This window comes from Equus quagga, chromosome 8 (genome assembly GCF_021613505.1).
Source record: "Equus quagga isolate Etosha38 chromosome 8, UCLA_HA_Equagga_1.0, whole genome shotgun sequence".
Classification (NCBI taxonomy): domain Eukaryota; kingdom Metazoa; phylum Chordata; class Mammalia; order Perissodactyla; family Equidae; genus Equus; species Equus quagga.
This window is the reverse complement of record NC_060274.1, coordinates 51,550,270-51,568,538: the sequence shown is the minus strand read 5'-3', so window position 1 is coordinate 51,568,538 and position 18,269 is coordinate 51,550,270. Positions and strand designations below refer to the sequence as shown.

Below are 18,269 nucleotides of genomic sequence, written 5' to 3'. Positions count from 1 at the left end.
ATCTGTAATCTGACTTTATTGAGATGGAAAGCTTTCATTGTGAATATTACTTCACATATTTAATTAAAGATGTTTTCATTGTTGAATATTCTTGCTTAGGACAAAATAGAGAACTAATGTGTGTATCATCATCACGCACCTACATGTAGTTGTTTTCTTAATTTTATTTGTCCCAAACAATCCGGTATCTTGTTCTGCTGAAAGTGTCTCTATGATTGTTCTTCCTCACTAATCCGGTTCCCATTGTTTTTGGGCTTCCCACATGTATAAATTTAAACCATAACCTAAGACATTTTCTCCATGACACTGTGCTGTTTCTGGAATGAGAATAGGGGTCATGAAATTTGGATTTGGGGTCATTATTCACATGAAGATTAATATTTTCTCATTTTAGAAAATTCAAAATACTTTCAACAATAATTTTGAAATTATTTTAAAGAGTAATTTGTTAAAAATGTAACTTTGACATGAAATAGTGGTAAAAAAATATATAATTGCTGAAGATGTCAGTAATAACAAAAGCAACCTCTGATTGGAAAATCAGTTTATTTCAACTAATCTCAATGAATTCATTTAATATATGAAATTATCTACATAACAATAGTATGTCATTATTTTTGTTATACTAAACAGCTTCATGACTAAAATTTTATATTTGATGCTTGCAGTTGTCTTGTCTACATCATTTTACTTTGTGAAAAAGTGCTATTTATTTTGGAGAGTATTTAGATGCAATATTGCTTCTCTTAGACAGCATAGTATTTACCTAGAATAGCCCAGAAATGCAGTCTCAATAGCTTATTTCTTCTATTTATAATGTTATTCTGCTAACATCTGTGATTTAGCATGAAAACCTTGGCTTAGGGCATGAAAAAAATTAAGAATGACAACAACCAAGGAGGGTAAATCTCTTGAAATAATATTTCAATATCACTCTACTCATGGAGGCCCCTGATATTAGGTGAACTCTCACTGTAAAAAAAAAGAATGGAGGGGCAGAGTTACTGAAATGTTTAGTGTCATTTGATTTTTTTTTTAAGTTATTTGCAATACTTTCTTAGAGTATTATTTTAAATGCTGCATGCTTCAATTGCTGCCTGAAAGATCCTGATTATTTCACAGACATTTTCATTGATTTTTTAAATAAGCTTTCAAATCAATTACTAGTTTTTTGTGGCTCTTAATATAGTAACTATATAATGCTATGTCAGATATCATAGACTAATGCAGTATGACAAAGTTTAAATTGTAGTTTTAATTTGCTTTTTCTCTCTGAATCTATTTTTAGGAACTGGGACTTGTCATTACTGGAACTCTTCCGGTCTTCAACATAACTGGCCAAGTTGAAAATAAGACAAACTTAAAGGTTAAAAGTTAATTGATAAAATTAATAATAATAAATGATAAACTATGACGTTGAAGCTCAATGTGGATAAGATATTTCTATAAGGAAATACATGCAATGTAACTGTCTTGTGAGGCCAGAAGTAAAAGGCAACAGCTGCCTGTGTGATAACCACCTGGGAAAAAGGAAATGCAGGTCAAGTTGTCTGTTTCCCCAGAGCCAAGATTCAACTTGACTCTTATTTAGAAAACTATGACCTGATGAGAACACAAGTTCAGACTCTGGGAGTAATTGCATGATTAATGGGCAATACTATTGTGTGCATATTTTTAAAATGCATGGAGTTTAGAAAGAAAATCCAAAGAACAAAACCATGGTGATGTTTGTACCAGGTGTATACAGATATGTTTACTGAATCATTCTTCCTCCAACTCGCATTCATACAGTATTTTTTTAATCATTATCTAACTTAAGGATCTGATTTAAATGAATAGTTCCTTATTTTTTTCTATTTTTCAAGATTCAGGAAAAATACTGAATGAGTTTCACGGAAGTCTTGATTTCTATTAAACTGGTAATATTGTCAATGCAATAAAATGCTACCAATTAAACTTTTGGAAGTTCTGAAAAATATATATCTTTTACGTGTTAAATTCAATTTCTTATTTTTTAAATACTTTTGATTTAAAAGTAGGGTTGAATTCCTATTTCTTAGCTTGCATCAGAAGGAAGTTAAGAGTGCAGGAGAAGTTAAGATGTTTTTAATAGTAAATACTCAATACTCATTTTATAGTTGGGTTGGCCTTCCTGATTTGAGGGAAATTTATTTCCAGTTTATGGTATAATGAAGTCTATTGCACTTAAGCATTACTTGTTCAGTTATTATAAACTTCAGTTTAATTCCTTATTATAATAATGTGGCCATAGAAAACATTGGTTATTCCTCTTTGAGGGCCCAGTACTGCTCTTAAATATCTGTGAGTTCTAAACATTGTAACTCACAAAGGAGTAAGTCTCTCACTCCTCATATGGACTGTCTAAAGGATTGCTTTAATTTGGAGTTTTTGCTCAGATTGGGATTGTTTCACGGGAAAGGAGCATAGTTGTGGACATACCTTTCTCACTCTATGTGTAACTACATAAAATTTAAAGTGTTCTTGTATTAACGATTGGATTTTATAATTTTCTTTGTAACATTTCAATTTATTTTATAATTTATATAATTCTATTTGAAACAAAAATTCATGATCCTAAATTTTAGCTCTATTTCTATCTTGATGTCCCATAGAGGATTATGATGGCAATTTGCCGCATAGCCTCGTTGATTGCAACTGAAATTACAATGCCCATTGTTTGGTATTTGTAAGAAGCTGGCAGCAACCATAAACAATGCTTTGAGGATTCCTGCTATTTTTACTATGAATAAGGGCACATACTTTTCAGGATAGTTACACATAACAGGTACCATAAGCAGCAAAAATACATTGTTTTCTCATTCATAGTGCCCGATATCTTTAATCTGGATATTTTTGTGATTTCTTAATCATAATACACCACGAAGTCCTCATATACCTAGACACACACACACACACACCCACATACAGAGCTACAGTTGCTGACTATAAAGTAGCAATTAAAGTAAATATTAAGGATAATAAATACAAGAAATAGCCAATAAAAATTTTAATATATCTTTTACATTTTAGCCTCAAGCATCAGGATTTCATTTTTTAAGCAAAATGGTAATAATGATAAGGTTGTGGGAAGACAGTCAAAACTGAGAATCGTCATAAACTGATACCAAAAGTGCCTCACCCTTATATGTATATGTTTATACTGGTATGGAATACAACTATCGTCAAGTAAAAGGATGACTATATTAATAATTGTGTAGAAAGATGTAAATTTTTGGTATAAAATGCACGACCTTTTTGCTGTCTTATAGAACCAGCTGATTCTTGGTGTGATGGGAGTTGATGTGTCTTTGGAAGATATTAAAAGACTAACACCACGTTTTACAGTAAGACGCAATTTACTCTTTTGGTATCTTTTCTCTTTTAAAGCTCTGTACTAATTTAGCTTGTGCATAAAGCACTTAAGTAATTCTCAAAAATTATGTGCAGTTTTCTTGGTAAAGGAACTAAATGTTAAAAAGGATCTCTAAAATACAATATAAAGATACCGTGTTATCCTTCTTCATGCTTTAAAATGTGTATTTGAGATTTTTCTTTAAAGGATGTAGATTTCTGATTGTGATTCAGGGATCTCTAAGTTATGTTCATTATTTTTCAGCTGTGCCCCAATGGCTATTATTTTGCAATTGATCCTAATGGTTATGTTTTATTACATCCCAATCTTCAGCCAAAGGTATGTATATAATTTGTTCACAGTGATTAATGTTCTGTAAAATTAATGATTGTAGGTTCTTCATTTTTATGAACCTACTCTTGTAGGTTCATCATTTTTAAATTCGCCATATAGCACTGAGTATAAGGGAATGTTATTTCTGTAATGTTAATAAGGTACAAGACCACAGTTTATAATATATGAAAGTGTAAAAGCCCTTTTCATTTCCTCTTACCAATTTAGCTATCCAATATTCCTATCCAGTATTTAGTCCTATCTCAAAGGCAGTCATTGTCACCCACTGTGGCTGAGTTTCACACATCCCACTTGGGACTTTGCTTAAGGCTGTAAGGTAGTGAAGGAGATGCCTCAGATGGGTGTGAACCTGATAAGTTATAAGTAATGTTCCTCTGTGCACAAGCCACATTTTCCATTCCCCTTTTCTTCTGGCAATTGTCTCTCCTTTTTATCTCCAAGAGTTTTTTTCTTTCTAGTTTCAAGCAGGCTTGTAAAAATATGTATGAAATTCAATAAGTAAAACCCAGGGGATTTTCAGAATTTGTAAATGCCTATTAATCAGTGAGTTATCTGGAAATGATAAAATTTCATATATAAACCATTTTATCCTAATCCTTATGCTTATTTTCCCAAGATATAAAATATTTTTCACTTTTCATTAATGCTTCTCAGGTAGGGTAAAATTTATTTATCTAAAAGTAAAAATCGGCAAAATCTTACTATGTAATTGTAATTTATAAGCATCTTCAAGTTGCTGTTTTAACTGAAGATAATACTGAAGATACTTTAAACCATGCTGGATGGAAGTATATGCAGACTTACGCATACTACCTCCTTTTCCCCAGTCATGGATATTTAATTCAGTGATATTTTAAGACCCACACAAGCATATGCATACACATACACTCATATAAAGCTGAGTCTTTTAAATATTGCTCAAATCAATAATTAGGGACCATTGATGTTGAATGCAAAAACGTATTAAATGGTTATAATTGATGTCTCTATTTGAATTCATCTCACTTTGGAACTTATTTCTGTATAAAATTCATCATGATCTAAATATTTGCTAGTCAGCTGTAGATGCTGATCACCCTGCATTATTCTTAAAGTTGGTATTTTATTATAAATGTGGTATAGGCATTTTTCATGTTACTATCAGTCCATCATAGCTCTCTATAAACACATCATGTTAGATTCCTCTTAATAGAGTTATTTATGATTGTCTAAACATTCTATGATTTTGCTACAGTTGAAAATCTTTATCATTTTAAATCTTTTTAGGATTTTTTTTGTAGATTTGTGACATTATTGTTTGTTGTTTGTATATCCAGTGTATTTTAAGTTATATTCCCATAACTAAAGTGATTTAAAAGCAGTGACAATGCAATGTGCTGAAGGGTCTGAAAGATCCCTATTTTAAGATTGTAGGTCTTAACCCCTTCTCCAAAAGGAACTAAAATGTATCATAGACAAAATAATAAAAAAGATTAATTAGAATAATGCACATATGGTGTGTATATATAATCCATCATTTAGAGGTAAGAATTCTAAAAAGGTTTTCCCCTTTTCTACATTCTTCTACTAATACTCAATATTTATATAGAAAAAATTATACTACTTTTTGATGTTAACATATTTGGCCTCATATTTGGAATAATTTACTAAAATTCATAGAATTACAAAAAAATATAAATTCTATAGAAATTCCTATTATAGCCCAGGTGATTTTTCTTCAGGATTATGTTAGCGTTTCATATTTTTGTATAGGAAATTATTAAAAGCAAATATGCAACAGAAACATATTTAGAAAAAGATTATTTTAGGAACCCATTAGAAATAAATGTTTGAACAGTCAATGTGTTCTTTTTTTCTGAAATTCATGTTGTGAATTAAACATGCTTGTAAATTCTCATCATGAACAGGTTAAACATTAAGATTTCTATTTTATGGGTGATGGTGTATGCTATACACCATCAAGAGATACAAGAGAGATACAAGAACTTCATAAAAGGATGGATGGTATAGTGTAAGACAGCTGTTTTAGAAATTGACAAATGCAAAGGACCAATATGGTGATAGCTAGTAAACTATCAAAATTAATTTTAATTCTTTCATCATAAATATACAAGTAGAAGTAAGGGAAAATAATGCTATGTTCCATAGTACCCATTATTATTTAACAAGGTCAAAGTCTGATACATAATATTAAATATTCAGCAAGTATTCTTTGCTGAATGCCTTGTGTTTCCTTCCTGAAACTGTAATCTTAATTCAAATTATTTCAGTACAATTTTCTAGTTTGTAGAAGGCAGAACAAGTGTCCTTTAAAAAGTCCAGAATGTCAGTAAATAAAATAGCTATGGACCTTTTACCCATCTAATTTTCTAAGGAATCATTACTTATCTTCTCAAAATATACTGCCTCTATCATGACGTTTTGACAAATGCTGAATTATAGGTCCTGCTTTATTCCAAAATACCTTTTAAATTTATTCCACTTTGTTTTATTGATATGACCAGACTAGGTTTACTTATTAGATATCTCATTTTGATCAATCTTAAGAAATTTTTGTTGTAAAGGAAATTATGCATAATCTACATTTTAGAAGTCAATATTTAAAATAAATCTACAGTGTTGTGATTGAATTCTCCATTAACTCCACAGATATAACATTTGGTATCACTTCAGGAAACAGGCACAAACTTTAAGTTTAAGACCTTTCAATATCCTATACTATTTCTACCACATTTGAATCATGTAAATTCTAAAAAATCTTATTTTTTTGTTTTACAACAGCATAAAAGTTATATAAGACAAACCATCTTTCTCATTTCCCACTTCCTCACTTTTTTTCTAGGAACAAAAGGAAAAGATTAGCAATCTTCTTCTTCTTCTTCTCCTACTCCTCCTCCTTCTTCTCCTCCTCCTCGTCCTTCTTTTCTTCTTCTTCTTTTGCTGAGGAAGATTAACCCTGAGCTAATCTGTGCCAGTCTTCCTCCATTTTATATGAGGGTTGGCGCCACAGCATGGATGATGGGTGGTGTAGGTCTGCACCTGGGATCTGAACCTGTGAACCTGGGCCACCAAAGTGGAGCACCCCAATCTTAGCCACTATGCAACGGGGCCAGCCCCTAAGCAGTCATTTTACTAAAAAACTTTTTGAGCATTTTTACTAGCATAACATTTGTATTTACTAAAAGTATTTTTAAACTTCCATTTTTTTATTGACTCATTATGAACTCTATGATACCTCTTTCTGATCAAGGAAAATATCTGACCAAAATTGATTATAGGATAGAACCCTTACCTATGTTGACATGTAGTATGATGAATTACCATCTTTGTGTTGCTTCAGCCTATTGGTATAGGTATACCAACAATTAATTTAAGAAAAAGGAGACCCGATTTTCAGGTAACTGTGAATGATGTTAGCAGTGCCTTCAAATTTGCTTAATCAAAGTTGAAATTAAGCTTCTCTTCTTAAAAGCATATGATTAATGCCACCTTTCGTGACATCAAGCTTCCAGAGCATGAGATGGAGATGAGCATCATTTCTCAATAAACTGGAGCAAAAATGTTATTAATGATGGCAGAGGGTATGCAATGGCTAACTAAAGACGGCTGGCAAATTATGTAATAATAATGTTAATAATCAGAGTAATCATAATGAGATGGCTTCTAAAAAATAAATTTATTAAATATTATAAAATTAATGTCAAATCTATGTAATCCTAACAGTTTGCTTATAAAATTAACTTCTAAGTGGAAATAAAAATACAGTTCTGATGTGATAGTATGAGCTACAAAATTTAAGCCAAAATTTCTTTGAATTTCTGAAATTGTATTTTTGGATTAGAAGTTAGAGAAATTTCCCTTCAGCTAATTAAAAACACCTCAGATTGTGAATTTGTTTTGCCTGGCAAACTCACTGCGAAATATTTTCTCTGTTGACAGTAAAGTTTAAACGTTATTATATGTATGCATATTTCTATAAGCACACTAAAAATAATCAATATAAAAGGATACTTCCTACAGTTTAGAACAGTTTAGTAAAAGAATTTCATAATCCCAAAGAAAGTTCACTGTCATTTAAAGTTTTATGTATAAGCCTATCATTTCTTAAAAAGAAGTATTTTAGTAGAGCTGAGTTCTAGTTTGGTTCTTCTTATAGCTAACCCTGCATCCTTGAGTAGTCCACTAACCCCATAGTACTTCAGTTTCTTCATCAGAAAAACAAGAGAGATGCACTAATAATTGTTTTCTACTCCACACAGTATACTCACCTAGGAAATTAAATACATGTATTGATTCTGGCCTCCATTTCTTGAAAATTTGATTTAATTTGGCTGGGGATGGGAGTAAGCCTTCTAATTAGTTTTGAAAGCCTCTAGGCTGTTCTAAAGTGCAGAACCACTGGGTTAGTAGCAAATTCAGTTCCCTTCTAGCTCTAGAAATCTTTGACAATTTGAATTTCATGTTGTTGCATCAGTCTTCCTATCTTTTATGATTCTTATAGAGGTTAAAATTATATTTATGTCTTTTCTTGATATATTACATTGTATGTTATTCTCCTTGCATGTTTCTTTTGATGCATTATCTTCAATTATGCTTTTTGCAATCATGTACATTTTAGTGATTTTTTGCCATAATTTCAAATATTGCATGTAAATATTATGATATAATTAAAAAATAAACAACCTGATAAATGGTTTGTTTTATTTTTGTTTTCCTTTAAGGAAACCCCAAATGGCAAACTAGCAACCACGCAAGACTTCTGAACTTTTGGAATATTTTTTGAACTATGCAGTATTTTTAATAATACTAACTACTGATTATTTCAATTTAAAATTTGTTAACAACCTTGCCTTTTACTTTAGTTCCACAAATGGTGTGGTCATTGTGTCAGTTGATATTCAAATTTTACAAATGAGAAATGTTAGATACTTAAAATATCAAACAAAAGCTTGGGGAGTACAGGGACTGGATTCCAGTTCTTAAGTCTCTCTTGGTTCTTTCGTAGAACATTCTACTTTTGAATTTTTCAATCACTGTGCCTGTGATGGGTCTTTTAAAAAATGGTCAGCCAGAGTGCCATTTAAAAAGTACAAGTTATGCATTGACATTTTTCTTTTATGACTTCATTTTATTTTCTGTGTCTTTATATGTTGGATTGGGACATGATCTTCATATTGCCAATTCTTCCTGATAATGCCTCCTCCATGCATGCTGTTTGGGTCTGGTCATGCTATGCATTATCCATTGCATGTAAGATAATATTCTTATTTATGTTTATATTTTATCACTTTGATTATTTTGACTTTGTTTTGCAGTGAGTTTGTTAATGTTAATGTTGATATGATGGTGTTTGTATGAAGATGATTTATTTCATGGGACTTTAAGCAATTCTGAATAATATTTTCAACTTTAGAATACTCTTTTGTTAGAGACTTTCTTGGTTTTGTTTTTCAAACAAGGTATTAGAATTATTTTCAATGATGATTTTTATTTTCTTCTTATGATTTCATAAGAAATGCTACATTTCAAATGAATGTTTGCTTCTGAGACAATAAGATGCTGTCCAAACAATGGTCAGTATTTTCACCTATTAAACAATCTAATACTTATTTTTAATATTCTAGAACCTCCTGATTCTAGATATTGAGTTCACAAGCAATGAATATTTTTTCAGTAAAAGTGCCGGACAGTTGAGATTATTTTTGTAAATTTACCTTTAGGAATTCCCATTCATCAAAACCCATGGGAATCATAAATTTTCATTGTTTAAATGGAGTTACTCTTTGAAGGAAGGCATTTTTTCCATAACTATAAAATAAATGCATGCCAATATGCTATATCATTCAGCATTTGAGATAAATAAGGTGTTTACTTTTAATATGTCTTTCATTATTGCTACTGTCTTGGGTAGTGAGTCCTCCTAAAATAGTGATAATCTGAGCATATTTTGGAAGAGCCTTTGAGGCTGAAATTATTAAAATTCCAGTGACCTTGCACCAATACAATATAATTTGTATTTATATTTTCTAACTAATTATCATATTTTCATGGTATTTATTTTAGTAAACGTTAAAAATCTAGTTTCTAAAATTTTGCAATTGTAAAATTATAGACACCTATTATGATTTTATTGTTCAACAGAACTTTGAAATTCTACTATGGCGTATTACATTACTTAGCAAGTGTTATAAGAGAATCAGTATATTTTTTTATCAAATAGTTCAATAAGTCTTCATCTTATGATTGAGAAATTTTAAACATGTCATTTGAAGTAAATTTGTTAGGCTAACAGTTTCACCTGATATATTTATATTAATAAATAACCTGCCGTGTTCCACAATGAATTTTATTTATTATCGAGCACCAGAAAGAAAAACCAATAGATGTTAAAGCAGGAAACAGTATTTAGTGAACCCAGGGGTTATTCTACTTAGACTTTAATTACATTAGCTAATCTTTATTAGAGTCCTTATGAGTTGACCACAAATTTTTTTATAAAGTTGATTTAATTTGACTTAATAAAATATAATGTAAAATTTCTGAGATTCAAATATACAAAGAAAACTTGCATCTTTTCTTTATGCATTTTAAGAAGGAGGAATGAGTTAGAAGAGTTTATTTTGCCTACAAATTCAAACATAGTTTTTAAAACATTTTCCATCATATAATTTCTTATTACTTTACAGAATACAAATAAAGAATGTATATTATTTATATATTGCCTGTGTTTTATTGCAAAATATGTTATCCACATGGCTATATTTTGCTCCTTTCCCATCCTAATTAGAGAAAAAAGTTGTGAGTGGATCTTCAAAATTCATATTCCCACAGAACCTGTGATTGTAAATGTAGTATCTAACACAGCACTTAAAGTGACACTGTCTTCAGATGGCAATTAATTAAATTTTGTCTGCTGCACTTTAAAGCTCAAATATTTAGCCTATGTATTATTTTTAAATATATATATGAAAGAACATACCTTTATACAATTATTTTGTTGGCTATTTAATATACCTTAGGTAAGTAACTTTTACAGAATTAATTTTATATTTAAATATCCATTGAATTATTCTATACACAGCATCATTTTACAATGTCATATATGCTTAATTATTATTATTTTCTGTGTAGAACCCCAAATCTCAGGAGCCAGTAACTTTGGATTTTCTTGACGCAGAATTAGAGAATGATATTAAAGTGGAGGTAAGTGTAATCAGTAGGCCTGAACAATACTCTCAGGTCAGTTGCTAGAATTCATCCCTTCCACAAATATCTATTGAGCAGCTTCATTGTGTTAGGTTCTCTCTTATGTACTGTATACACAAAGATGAGCGTTTTTGTCTTTAAAAATTTCTAGATCCTGGGCTGTCTCATCCAAAAGCTCATATGAACAGGAATAAATATTTTAAGTTGGGTAGAACCTTAGTTTTTTTTCTTTCTCATTCCACAGATTGAAATATTTTAAATATTTCAATACAAATAAACATGTAAATTTCAATAAAAAACATAGAGATGGAAGACATTGCTGTATAGTTAAAAGAAAAGTTGGAGGGAATCTAACCATCCACCCAGTGAGCAATGTGATGAGAGAAGCTGCTACGTTTGTCTTAGTACCTTTTATTCAGAAAATTTCTATTTTATTTCAAAAACAAAATTGCATGTCACTTCCTCTGAGAGGGTCTTCCATAATAATAAGGATAACCATTTTAGTAATAATAATAACATTTATTAAGTACATGATGTGTGTCAGTCATGGATTCTCAAGAGCCTTTCAAATAGGTATTGTTATTATTATTATTATTATTATAACATCTGTTGTACTGATGATATATTTGAGGTACAGAGAGGTTAAATATCTTGTCTTCAGTTACTCCATTGGTAAGTAGCAGAACCAGGATTTGAACCAGGCTCCTGCACTCCAGAACAGAGATTTTTAAGATTCTTTCAGATGTATTAACTCCTTTTCTTATCTATGAAACAGCCACCATATTTCTTTTACAACTTGTCACAGTGTGTTTTAACTGGTACTTGCTTTGCACATTTTACACATTTATTCCCTCCTTATAGAATTTAATTATTTATTATAATTACCCTAGACTGAGACACAGTGCTGGGATGTTTTAGGTGATTAATGAATATTTTTTGTGAAGTGTTTTGACATGGTGGAGGTAGGATCATGGAATGGTAAAGAGTTTGGTCTTTGGACTCTAACGTCGCTGAGTGATTATAATAAAATTATTTAACTTCTCTTAAGTCTCATTTTCTCCTCAATAAATCCCATAAAGTAATTAACTACTGTTTTGATTACATTTCAAAAAAGTAATGACTGAAAATATTTCATTAAGGATGTTTTTATTATTTTAAAGTAATATGAAATGACTATCATGTGGTAACTTTTAAAAAATTTTCCCAGAGAACAACTACAACTCCTGGTAAAGCCAACTTACTATTTTTATTCAATCTAAAATAAAGTATAAATCTTGAAAAACTAATATTTTAATAATCACCCCTTGGTAGGTCAGTTGATTTCCTGCAATAAAGTACTTGTTTCATTTTCCCTTAGATTCGAAATAAAATGATAGATGGAGAAAGTGGTGAAAAAACATTCAGAACTCTGGTTAAATCTCAAGATGAGGTAAGAATTAATTCAAGCTTCTTCTTAAATAAAAACATATATATATTAGTAATAATTAATATTGATAGTTTGTCCTTTTATTAAAGCAATATTTACTTATAAAACAGGAATGTCACTAGTAAACAAATTTTCTCTTTTTTAAAGTATTCTTAGCTGGAGGGATATTTTCAATTAGATATTTTTAACTCTTTTTTCTTCTTTTTATAAAATAATGTTGCTTTAGGGTTTTTGATGTATTTTTATAACATTAACAATATGTTCTAGAAAATTATATATCTATATACTTTATCATTATAAGAAATAGAGCACACAATATAGTTTTATGCCATGTTCTTTTAGGCCATTTCAATCATGCAAAATTGCAGTTAATGTTTAGTAGCTATAGGATTTATATAGTTTGTGCATGCAGATATTCTAATTATTGAGTTCATGTATTTATTTTGTTTTTCTAGTTTTTGTTTACTTGTGTCTGCCTTGATTTATATTCTTCTACTATTTATGCACTTCACATTATAATTGCCTTGCATTTAAGTCTGAAATTAAATCGAGACAACACAACTAACCCCATACAACACTGGCACAAGTCTGTAATCAACTTATATTGTATTATATTGACATAGAAGAACTCTTTGTATATGAGGAATGTGTCTGTCTATTATTAGTCACATATGGAGTAAATACATAGACGTTCATATATTTGAGTATTTGAAAAATATATCGAACCTAGAAGATTTTGAACCTCAAAATTTAAGTTTCTATATGTAACTTATATCTTTTCCCTCACAATGTCACCGTTTTTAAATGTATACATTTCTCCTGAATTCCTCAGTAGATCCTCCCCTAAGATGGACCTAGAATCTAAATATGATCCTTCATTAGCATGTGGCTTTTCTCATTTAATATCATTAGAAGTCCACATTACTGGAACACATGGGGAAGTATATATCAACTTCAGTCATTGTTGAAACTTAATTCCCTTTACTTAGACTTTAGCCACGTTGTTTACCCTCTCACTTCTTGAGGAAAGACATAAACCATTCAACAGTTCTGCCAATTTCTCCATGCTGTTCTGCCAAGAACTCTTTGACCTACGCATTCTTTCATCAACTTACAAATTAATTGTGTTTCTGTTAAGTCACTTTGATATTTTCCCTCCTTCAATTTACTGGGAATATCCACCTATAGACTTTTCCTATTGATAATGTTGAAAGAAACCATTATATTATATATTTCCCTAATCTGCTACTATTTTTTTAACTTGCTGAACAACACTAGTTTGCTATGTTCTTTTATGAGCAGTAACAAATACATACACCTTATTTTTTCTAATTCTTTTAAGAATTTTACTAGTCCAAAAACCTCACCAGATGATGGCCCCCCAACCCCCATCCTCCACACACATAGATAAAGCCATAGGGATGTTTGATGTATAGAGACAACATGTGCAGTTGTTATAAAATGAATTTAGCATCACACTTTTCCCTCCATCCAGACAATTTAAGTATTTTTAAGACTTATTTCTTCATCAATAAGTTGTGGAAAATAATAGTATCTACTCCAGGAAGTTGATTAAATGGGGCAGTGATTGTAAAGTGCTTAGGATGTGGTCTAAACACCAAGCAACACTTTAGTGGATGGTATTGTTTTGATGAGGTTGATAAAGCTGGAGATAACAAAAGAATTAAAATATGCACATGTGCCATCACTATACCTAGTGGAAGAAAGAATAATAATTTCTTTACTATTGTTCAGTAGCTACATATGAAAGATTCTATATCTGTGAAGTTATCTAGCTATGTACTTCTTTCCCTGGTGGATTTAGTTGTTTTTCTAATCTTCTATGGTACTGAGTAATTAGTGTTTTATGATAGATAGCTACTATAATAATGACTTAATAAGAACATTAATATGCTAATCATATATTTGGATCTAGGCACACTGAGTGCATTAATTTCCTGCTATTACCAATATCTCTTAAACGTACTTCATTATGGAAATATATGAGCCTTATCTAATATTTCTTAGTCCTATTTCATTATTAAAATTTATTTTTTGGGAAATGTTTTCAAAATTTTGAAGCCAATAATTTGGCATAAATTACTAAGACTTTGCACTTATAAGTCCTTAAAATTTATCATTTGGATGTTTAGTTTTGTCCTAAAATTTTGCCTCACACACACTCATAAAAGAATGAATAAATGAATAATAGATCAGACATTTGTGAAGAAGCGTATTGAATGACCACAGAATTTATTAATAGATCCTAGTGTTCTGCTCTTCATATTAATTTACATAGAATATAAGGTAATATAACCATGTCAAACTTTTTTTCTAGAGATATATTGACAAAGGAAATAGGACATACACATGGACTCCTGTCAATGGCACAGATTACAGGTAATTAACTATATTTAAATGTGTATTGTATAAAAGAGCATTCAGTTCAATGTCTTTCACCTACTTTTAGTAGACATTTTTCAGTGGATGAATATTGTCTTTGCATTTTCATAAGCTATGTTCAATGTAATTAAAATAGAAAAGTTACCGTTTCCCACATAATGTATTAAAATTATAGATTTTTATTTTCAAAATGGAAATGATGGAAAAAAGCTAGAAATAAAAAATTTAGAAATGACAATACATGTGATATGTCTATTTGATATTTTGTCTATTTATATTAGCAATAATGAGTGTTGACAAAATTCCCTTAATAATGTGTAGTCATCCTCTCCACTGACTTCCTCATTTAACTTGTCGTTTAGTTTATATTACTTACATTTAGGTTGCAAATTAACTTAAAAATAAAACTTAGTACATCATAGTATAATCTGATATAAAATGTTCAGTTGATATCATTTATCCCCATGAGTAACAATTCTATAATATACTGATCCATCCAATTGACTGGGCCTTGGAAAATCGGACTAATATCCTAGAATCTCTTAGAAATTTTCCATTCTTCAGCACTTGCTGAGCATTTCCTTCACTTTCTTGTTCTAACTCTTCTCTGAAGTCATGGCCTTCCCTGTGGTCCTTCTTCCTACATGCTCACAATGCTGAGGCTGATATGGGTATGTTCTTCTTGTTACTCTCTCTCTTCCTCCTCCCTAAAACCCCCCATCTTTGAATGTCATGGCACCAGACCGTACCACCCTCTATTCCTCCTTTTTAACAGTCATCACCTGTTCATTCCTATAAGATTTTAATTCCTGGCACACTGTCAATCTCTCTTATATTCACATATAGATCACTGTTTCTCAAACTATTTATGACATACCCATACTTATGTAAAGTAAAACAAAAATTATTTACTAAAATAAATTTTAAGAGAGATAAAAAAACTTAAGCTCACAATTTTTATTATTAGATTCCACAGACGTAAAATTAGTTTGTCAGATTGCTATAAAATTTTCCGAATGCTTCCTCTCGATTTTTTTATTTAACTGGTCGTGAGCTGGTAATAGGCAGTTTGTAAATGGGCCAGGTCCATGGACCACACTTAAGTAGCATTGACATAGATGATTTTCTGGTACCTGGACTCTTAGTTTCTTTATCTCCTCTCCTCTAATGATCTTGTCATCCTCCTACCTTAACTACCTACTCCAAAGTCCTATTTTGCAACTCCCACATTTTTAAGATTGCAAGTCCTCCGTATTCTTAATTTGAGATTTTTTTCATCCACCTCTCATATTACTACATTTTAAATTTCTATCCTCTCTCTCTAGGATTCCAACTCCAACAATTCTTTAACTCAAGTAAGACCTGAAATCCATCAATCCCTTCTGCTTTTTCACTGCCCTTGCCCTCTTCATCCTTATACCCCTCTTTGTTCAGCATAAACTCCTTGAGTCTTATTATATTCACTCTCTTGCACATAGCATCAACTCCCTTCATCATACTCAGGTTTGGTAGACAGTAGTTTGGCAAATCCCAATCCTGATTAAATGCAAATTATTACCAGCACCACACTGTACCCACATAGCTACAAATGGGTGAAGTAAAATCCTCCCTGACTGATATATTATGAAATTCACGACCTCTAACCTCAAATGGGCCTTAGTGGTGCCTAGTTTTCCCAATAGTCCAGTAAATTTAGGATGCTCCTAGATGACTTTTGATAGCTTCTCTTCTCTCCTCAAACCCATAACACTTTCCCATCCATTTTCTTTCGGGTTATGTTTTTGTTTCTTATTTCACTGTCAAAAATAGAAATGATCAGAAGAGAACTCCCCCCAGCACAGTACATAACTACTTGCATCTGTATCTCCATCTTTTACCTCTCTTTCTATTTTCAACACAATAACAAGAGCGATCTTATTAACACTTGAGTTAGATGTTTCATTTCTCTACTCAAAGCCTCCAATAACCTGCTATCTCATTCAGTATAAAAGCCAGTTTGTCACAGCCATCAGAAGCCTACAGCATCTGACCTGATTCACCATCAGCTCTCTGAATTTATCTGCCAGATTCTCCACTGAACATGTCCAGCTTCAGCTACTCTGTCCTCCTTGCTACTCCTCATAATCACTGGTATCCTTCTGCCTCAGGGCCTTTGCACTTGAAGTTATTTCTGCCTAGAATGACTTTCCCCTGGATATTTACATGCTCACTCCTCATCTTCTTCACACCTTTGCTTACTTTCATCTCCTTTGTAAGGCCTTCCCCAACAATCTTATTTAAAATGTAACGTCCCTATCTCACTCTTCTGCTTTGTATTCTCTGTAACCCTCATCATCATTTGACATTTTATATATTTTATATATGCACATATACACACATACAAAGCATATATAGAGAAGTTTAGTTTTACTATTTATCATTTATCTTACCTTCACTAGTAAGTTCCAGGAGGACAAGGTTCTAAGATTGTTAGATTTTAAGATTGTTGCCTGCTTCATTTACTTTTGCCTTTGAATCCCCAGCTCACACAAGAGTGGCAAATAATAGACATTCTGTAAATATTTGCAGAATTGAAGATGATCTCCAGTTTCTCTTATCTTGTCATATTTAAATAATGGTGTCCAAACATCCATTGAAATATTCAAGTATGGAGGACTCTTTGACTACATACTAATATGTAGCCTAATTTATCTGCTGTGGTAGACTTAACTGTTCCTTTCCTAATAAAACCAAAACTGTCCACTCCCCCACCCCGGAATATCCATAAAACATTTCAGGGAAGCCTAGAGGGCGAAGGATTTCTCTAGAGCTACAATGTTGATGTCATAGGAAACTCTTTCCTTTTTGGGTTCCTAGGACGGTGTACAGAATATAGAAGAGAACACAGATATTAATGTCATCATACATTACATTCCAGTTTTTCTTCACTTTTTCAGTTTTGACATACTGTTGAACCTCTTAAGAAACACCAGAGGGGCCGGTCCCATGGCCTAGTGGTTAAATTTGTGTGCTCTGCTTCAGCGGCCCAGGGTTTCGCTGGCACCGCTCATTAGGCCACACTGAGGCAGCGTCCCACAACTAAAAATATATGACTATGTACTGGGGGGCTTTGGGGAGAAAAAGCAGAAATAGGAAATTGGCAACAGTTGTTAGCTCAGGTGGCAATCCGTTTTAAAAAAAAAACATGAGAATGACTTTTTAAATTATTTCACTGGTTTCTATCTACTGATTTCTATCTCTTCTCTTAGGCTTCTCTTTGCATATACATAATCTTTATGTACACATGGAAGTCATTATTTCTCCTTCCTCTTCCATGATTATTGCCACCTTTCAATTTTTAGATAAACTTGTCAAAAGGTATAACAGGAGAGAGGGAATCTGGGAACACTGTCTCTTTGGAGACAATTTCATGTACAGTATTGGATGCCTGCGTGGGAATGTGTTCTACATTTTTGTTTCTTAGATGAACAAATTCTAAGTTAGAAAAATTGGATCTCTTTGACACTG

General features: G+C 31.5%; 1 protein-coding gene across 5 annotated transcripts in view; it reads left to right on the top strand.

Annotated features, from left to right (window-relative positions):
- Window positions 1-18,269, top strand: part of CACNA2D1 (calcium voltage-gated channel auxiliary subunit alpha2delta 1) — a 516,254-nt gene that overhangs the window by 446,942 nt on the left and 51,043 nt on the right. For 3 of the 5 annotated variants that reach the window (XM_046669483.1, XM_046669482.1, XM_046669486.1), the window contains 7 exons: window positions 1,289-1,366; window positions 3,291-3,365; window positions 3,638-3,712; window positions 7,068-7,124; window positions 10,859-10,930; window positions 12,291-12,362; window positions 14,698-14,759. In XM_046669483.1, the coding sequence (XP_046525439.1) occupies window positions 1,289-1,366; window positions 3,291-3,365; window positions 3,638-3,712; window positions 7,068-7,124; window positions 10,859-10,930; window positions 12,291-12,362; window positions 14,698-14,759 (491 nt within the window). The remainder of the gene's footprint in view (window positions 1-1,288; window positions 1,367-3,290; window positions 3,366-3,637; window positions 3,713-7,067; window positions 7,125-10,858; window positions 10,931-12,290; window positions 12,363-14,697; window positions 14,760-18,269) is intronic. The other 2 variants (XM_046669485.1, XM_046669484.1) reach the window with 2 other exon arrangements.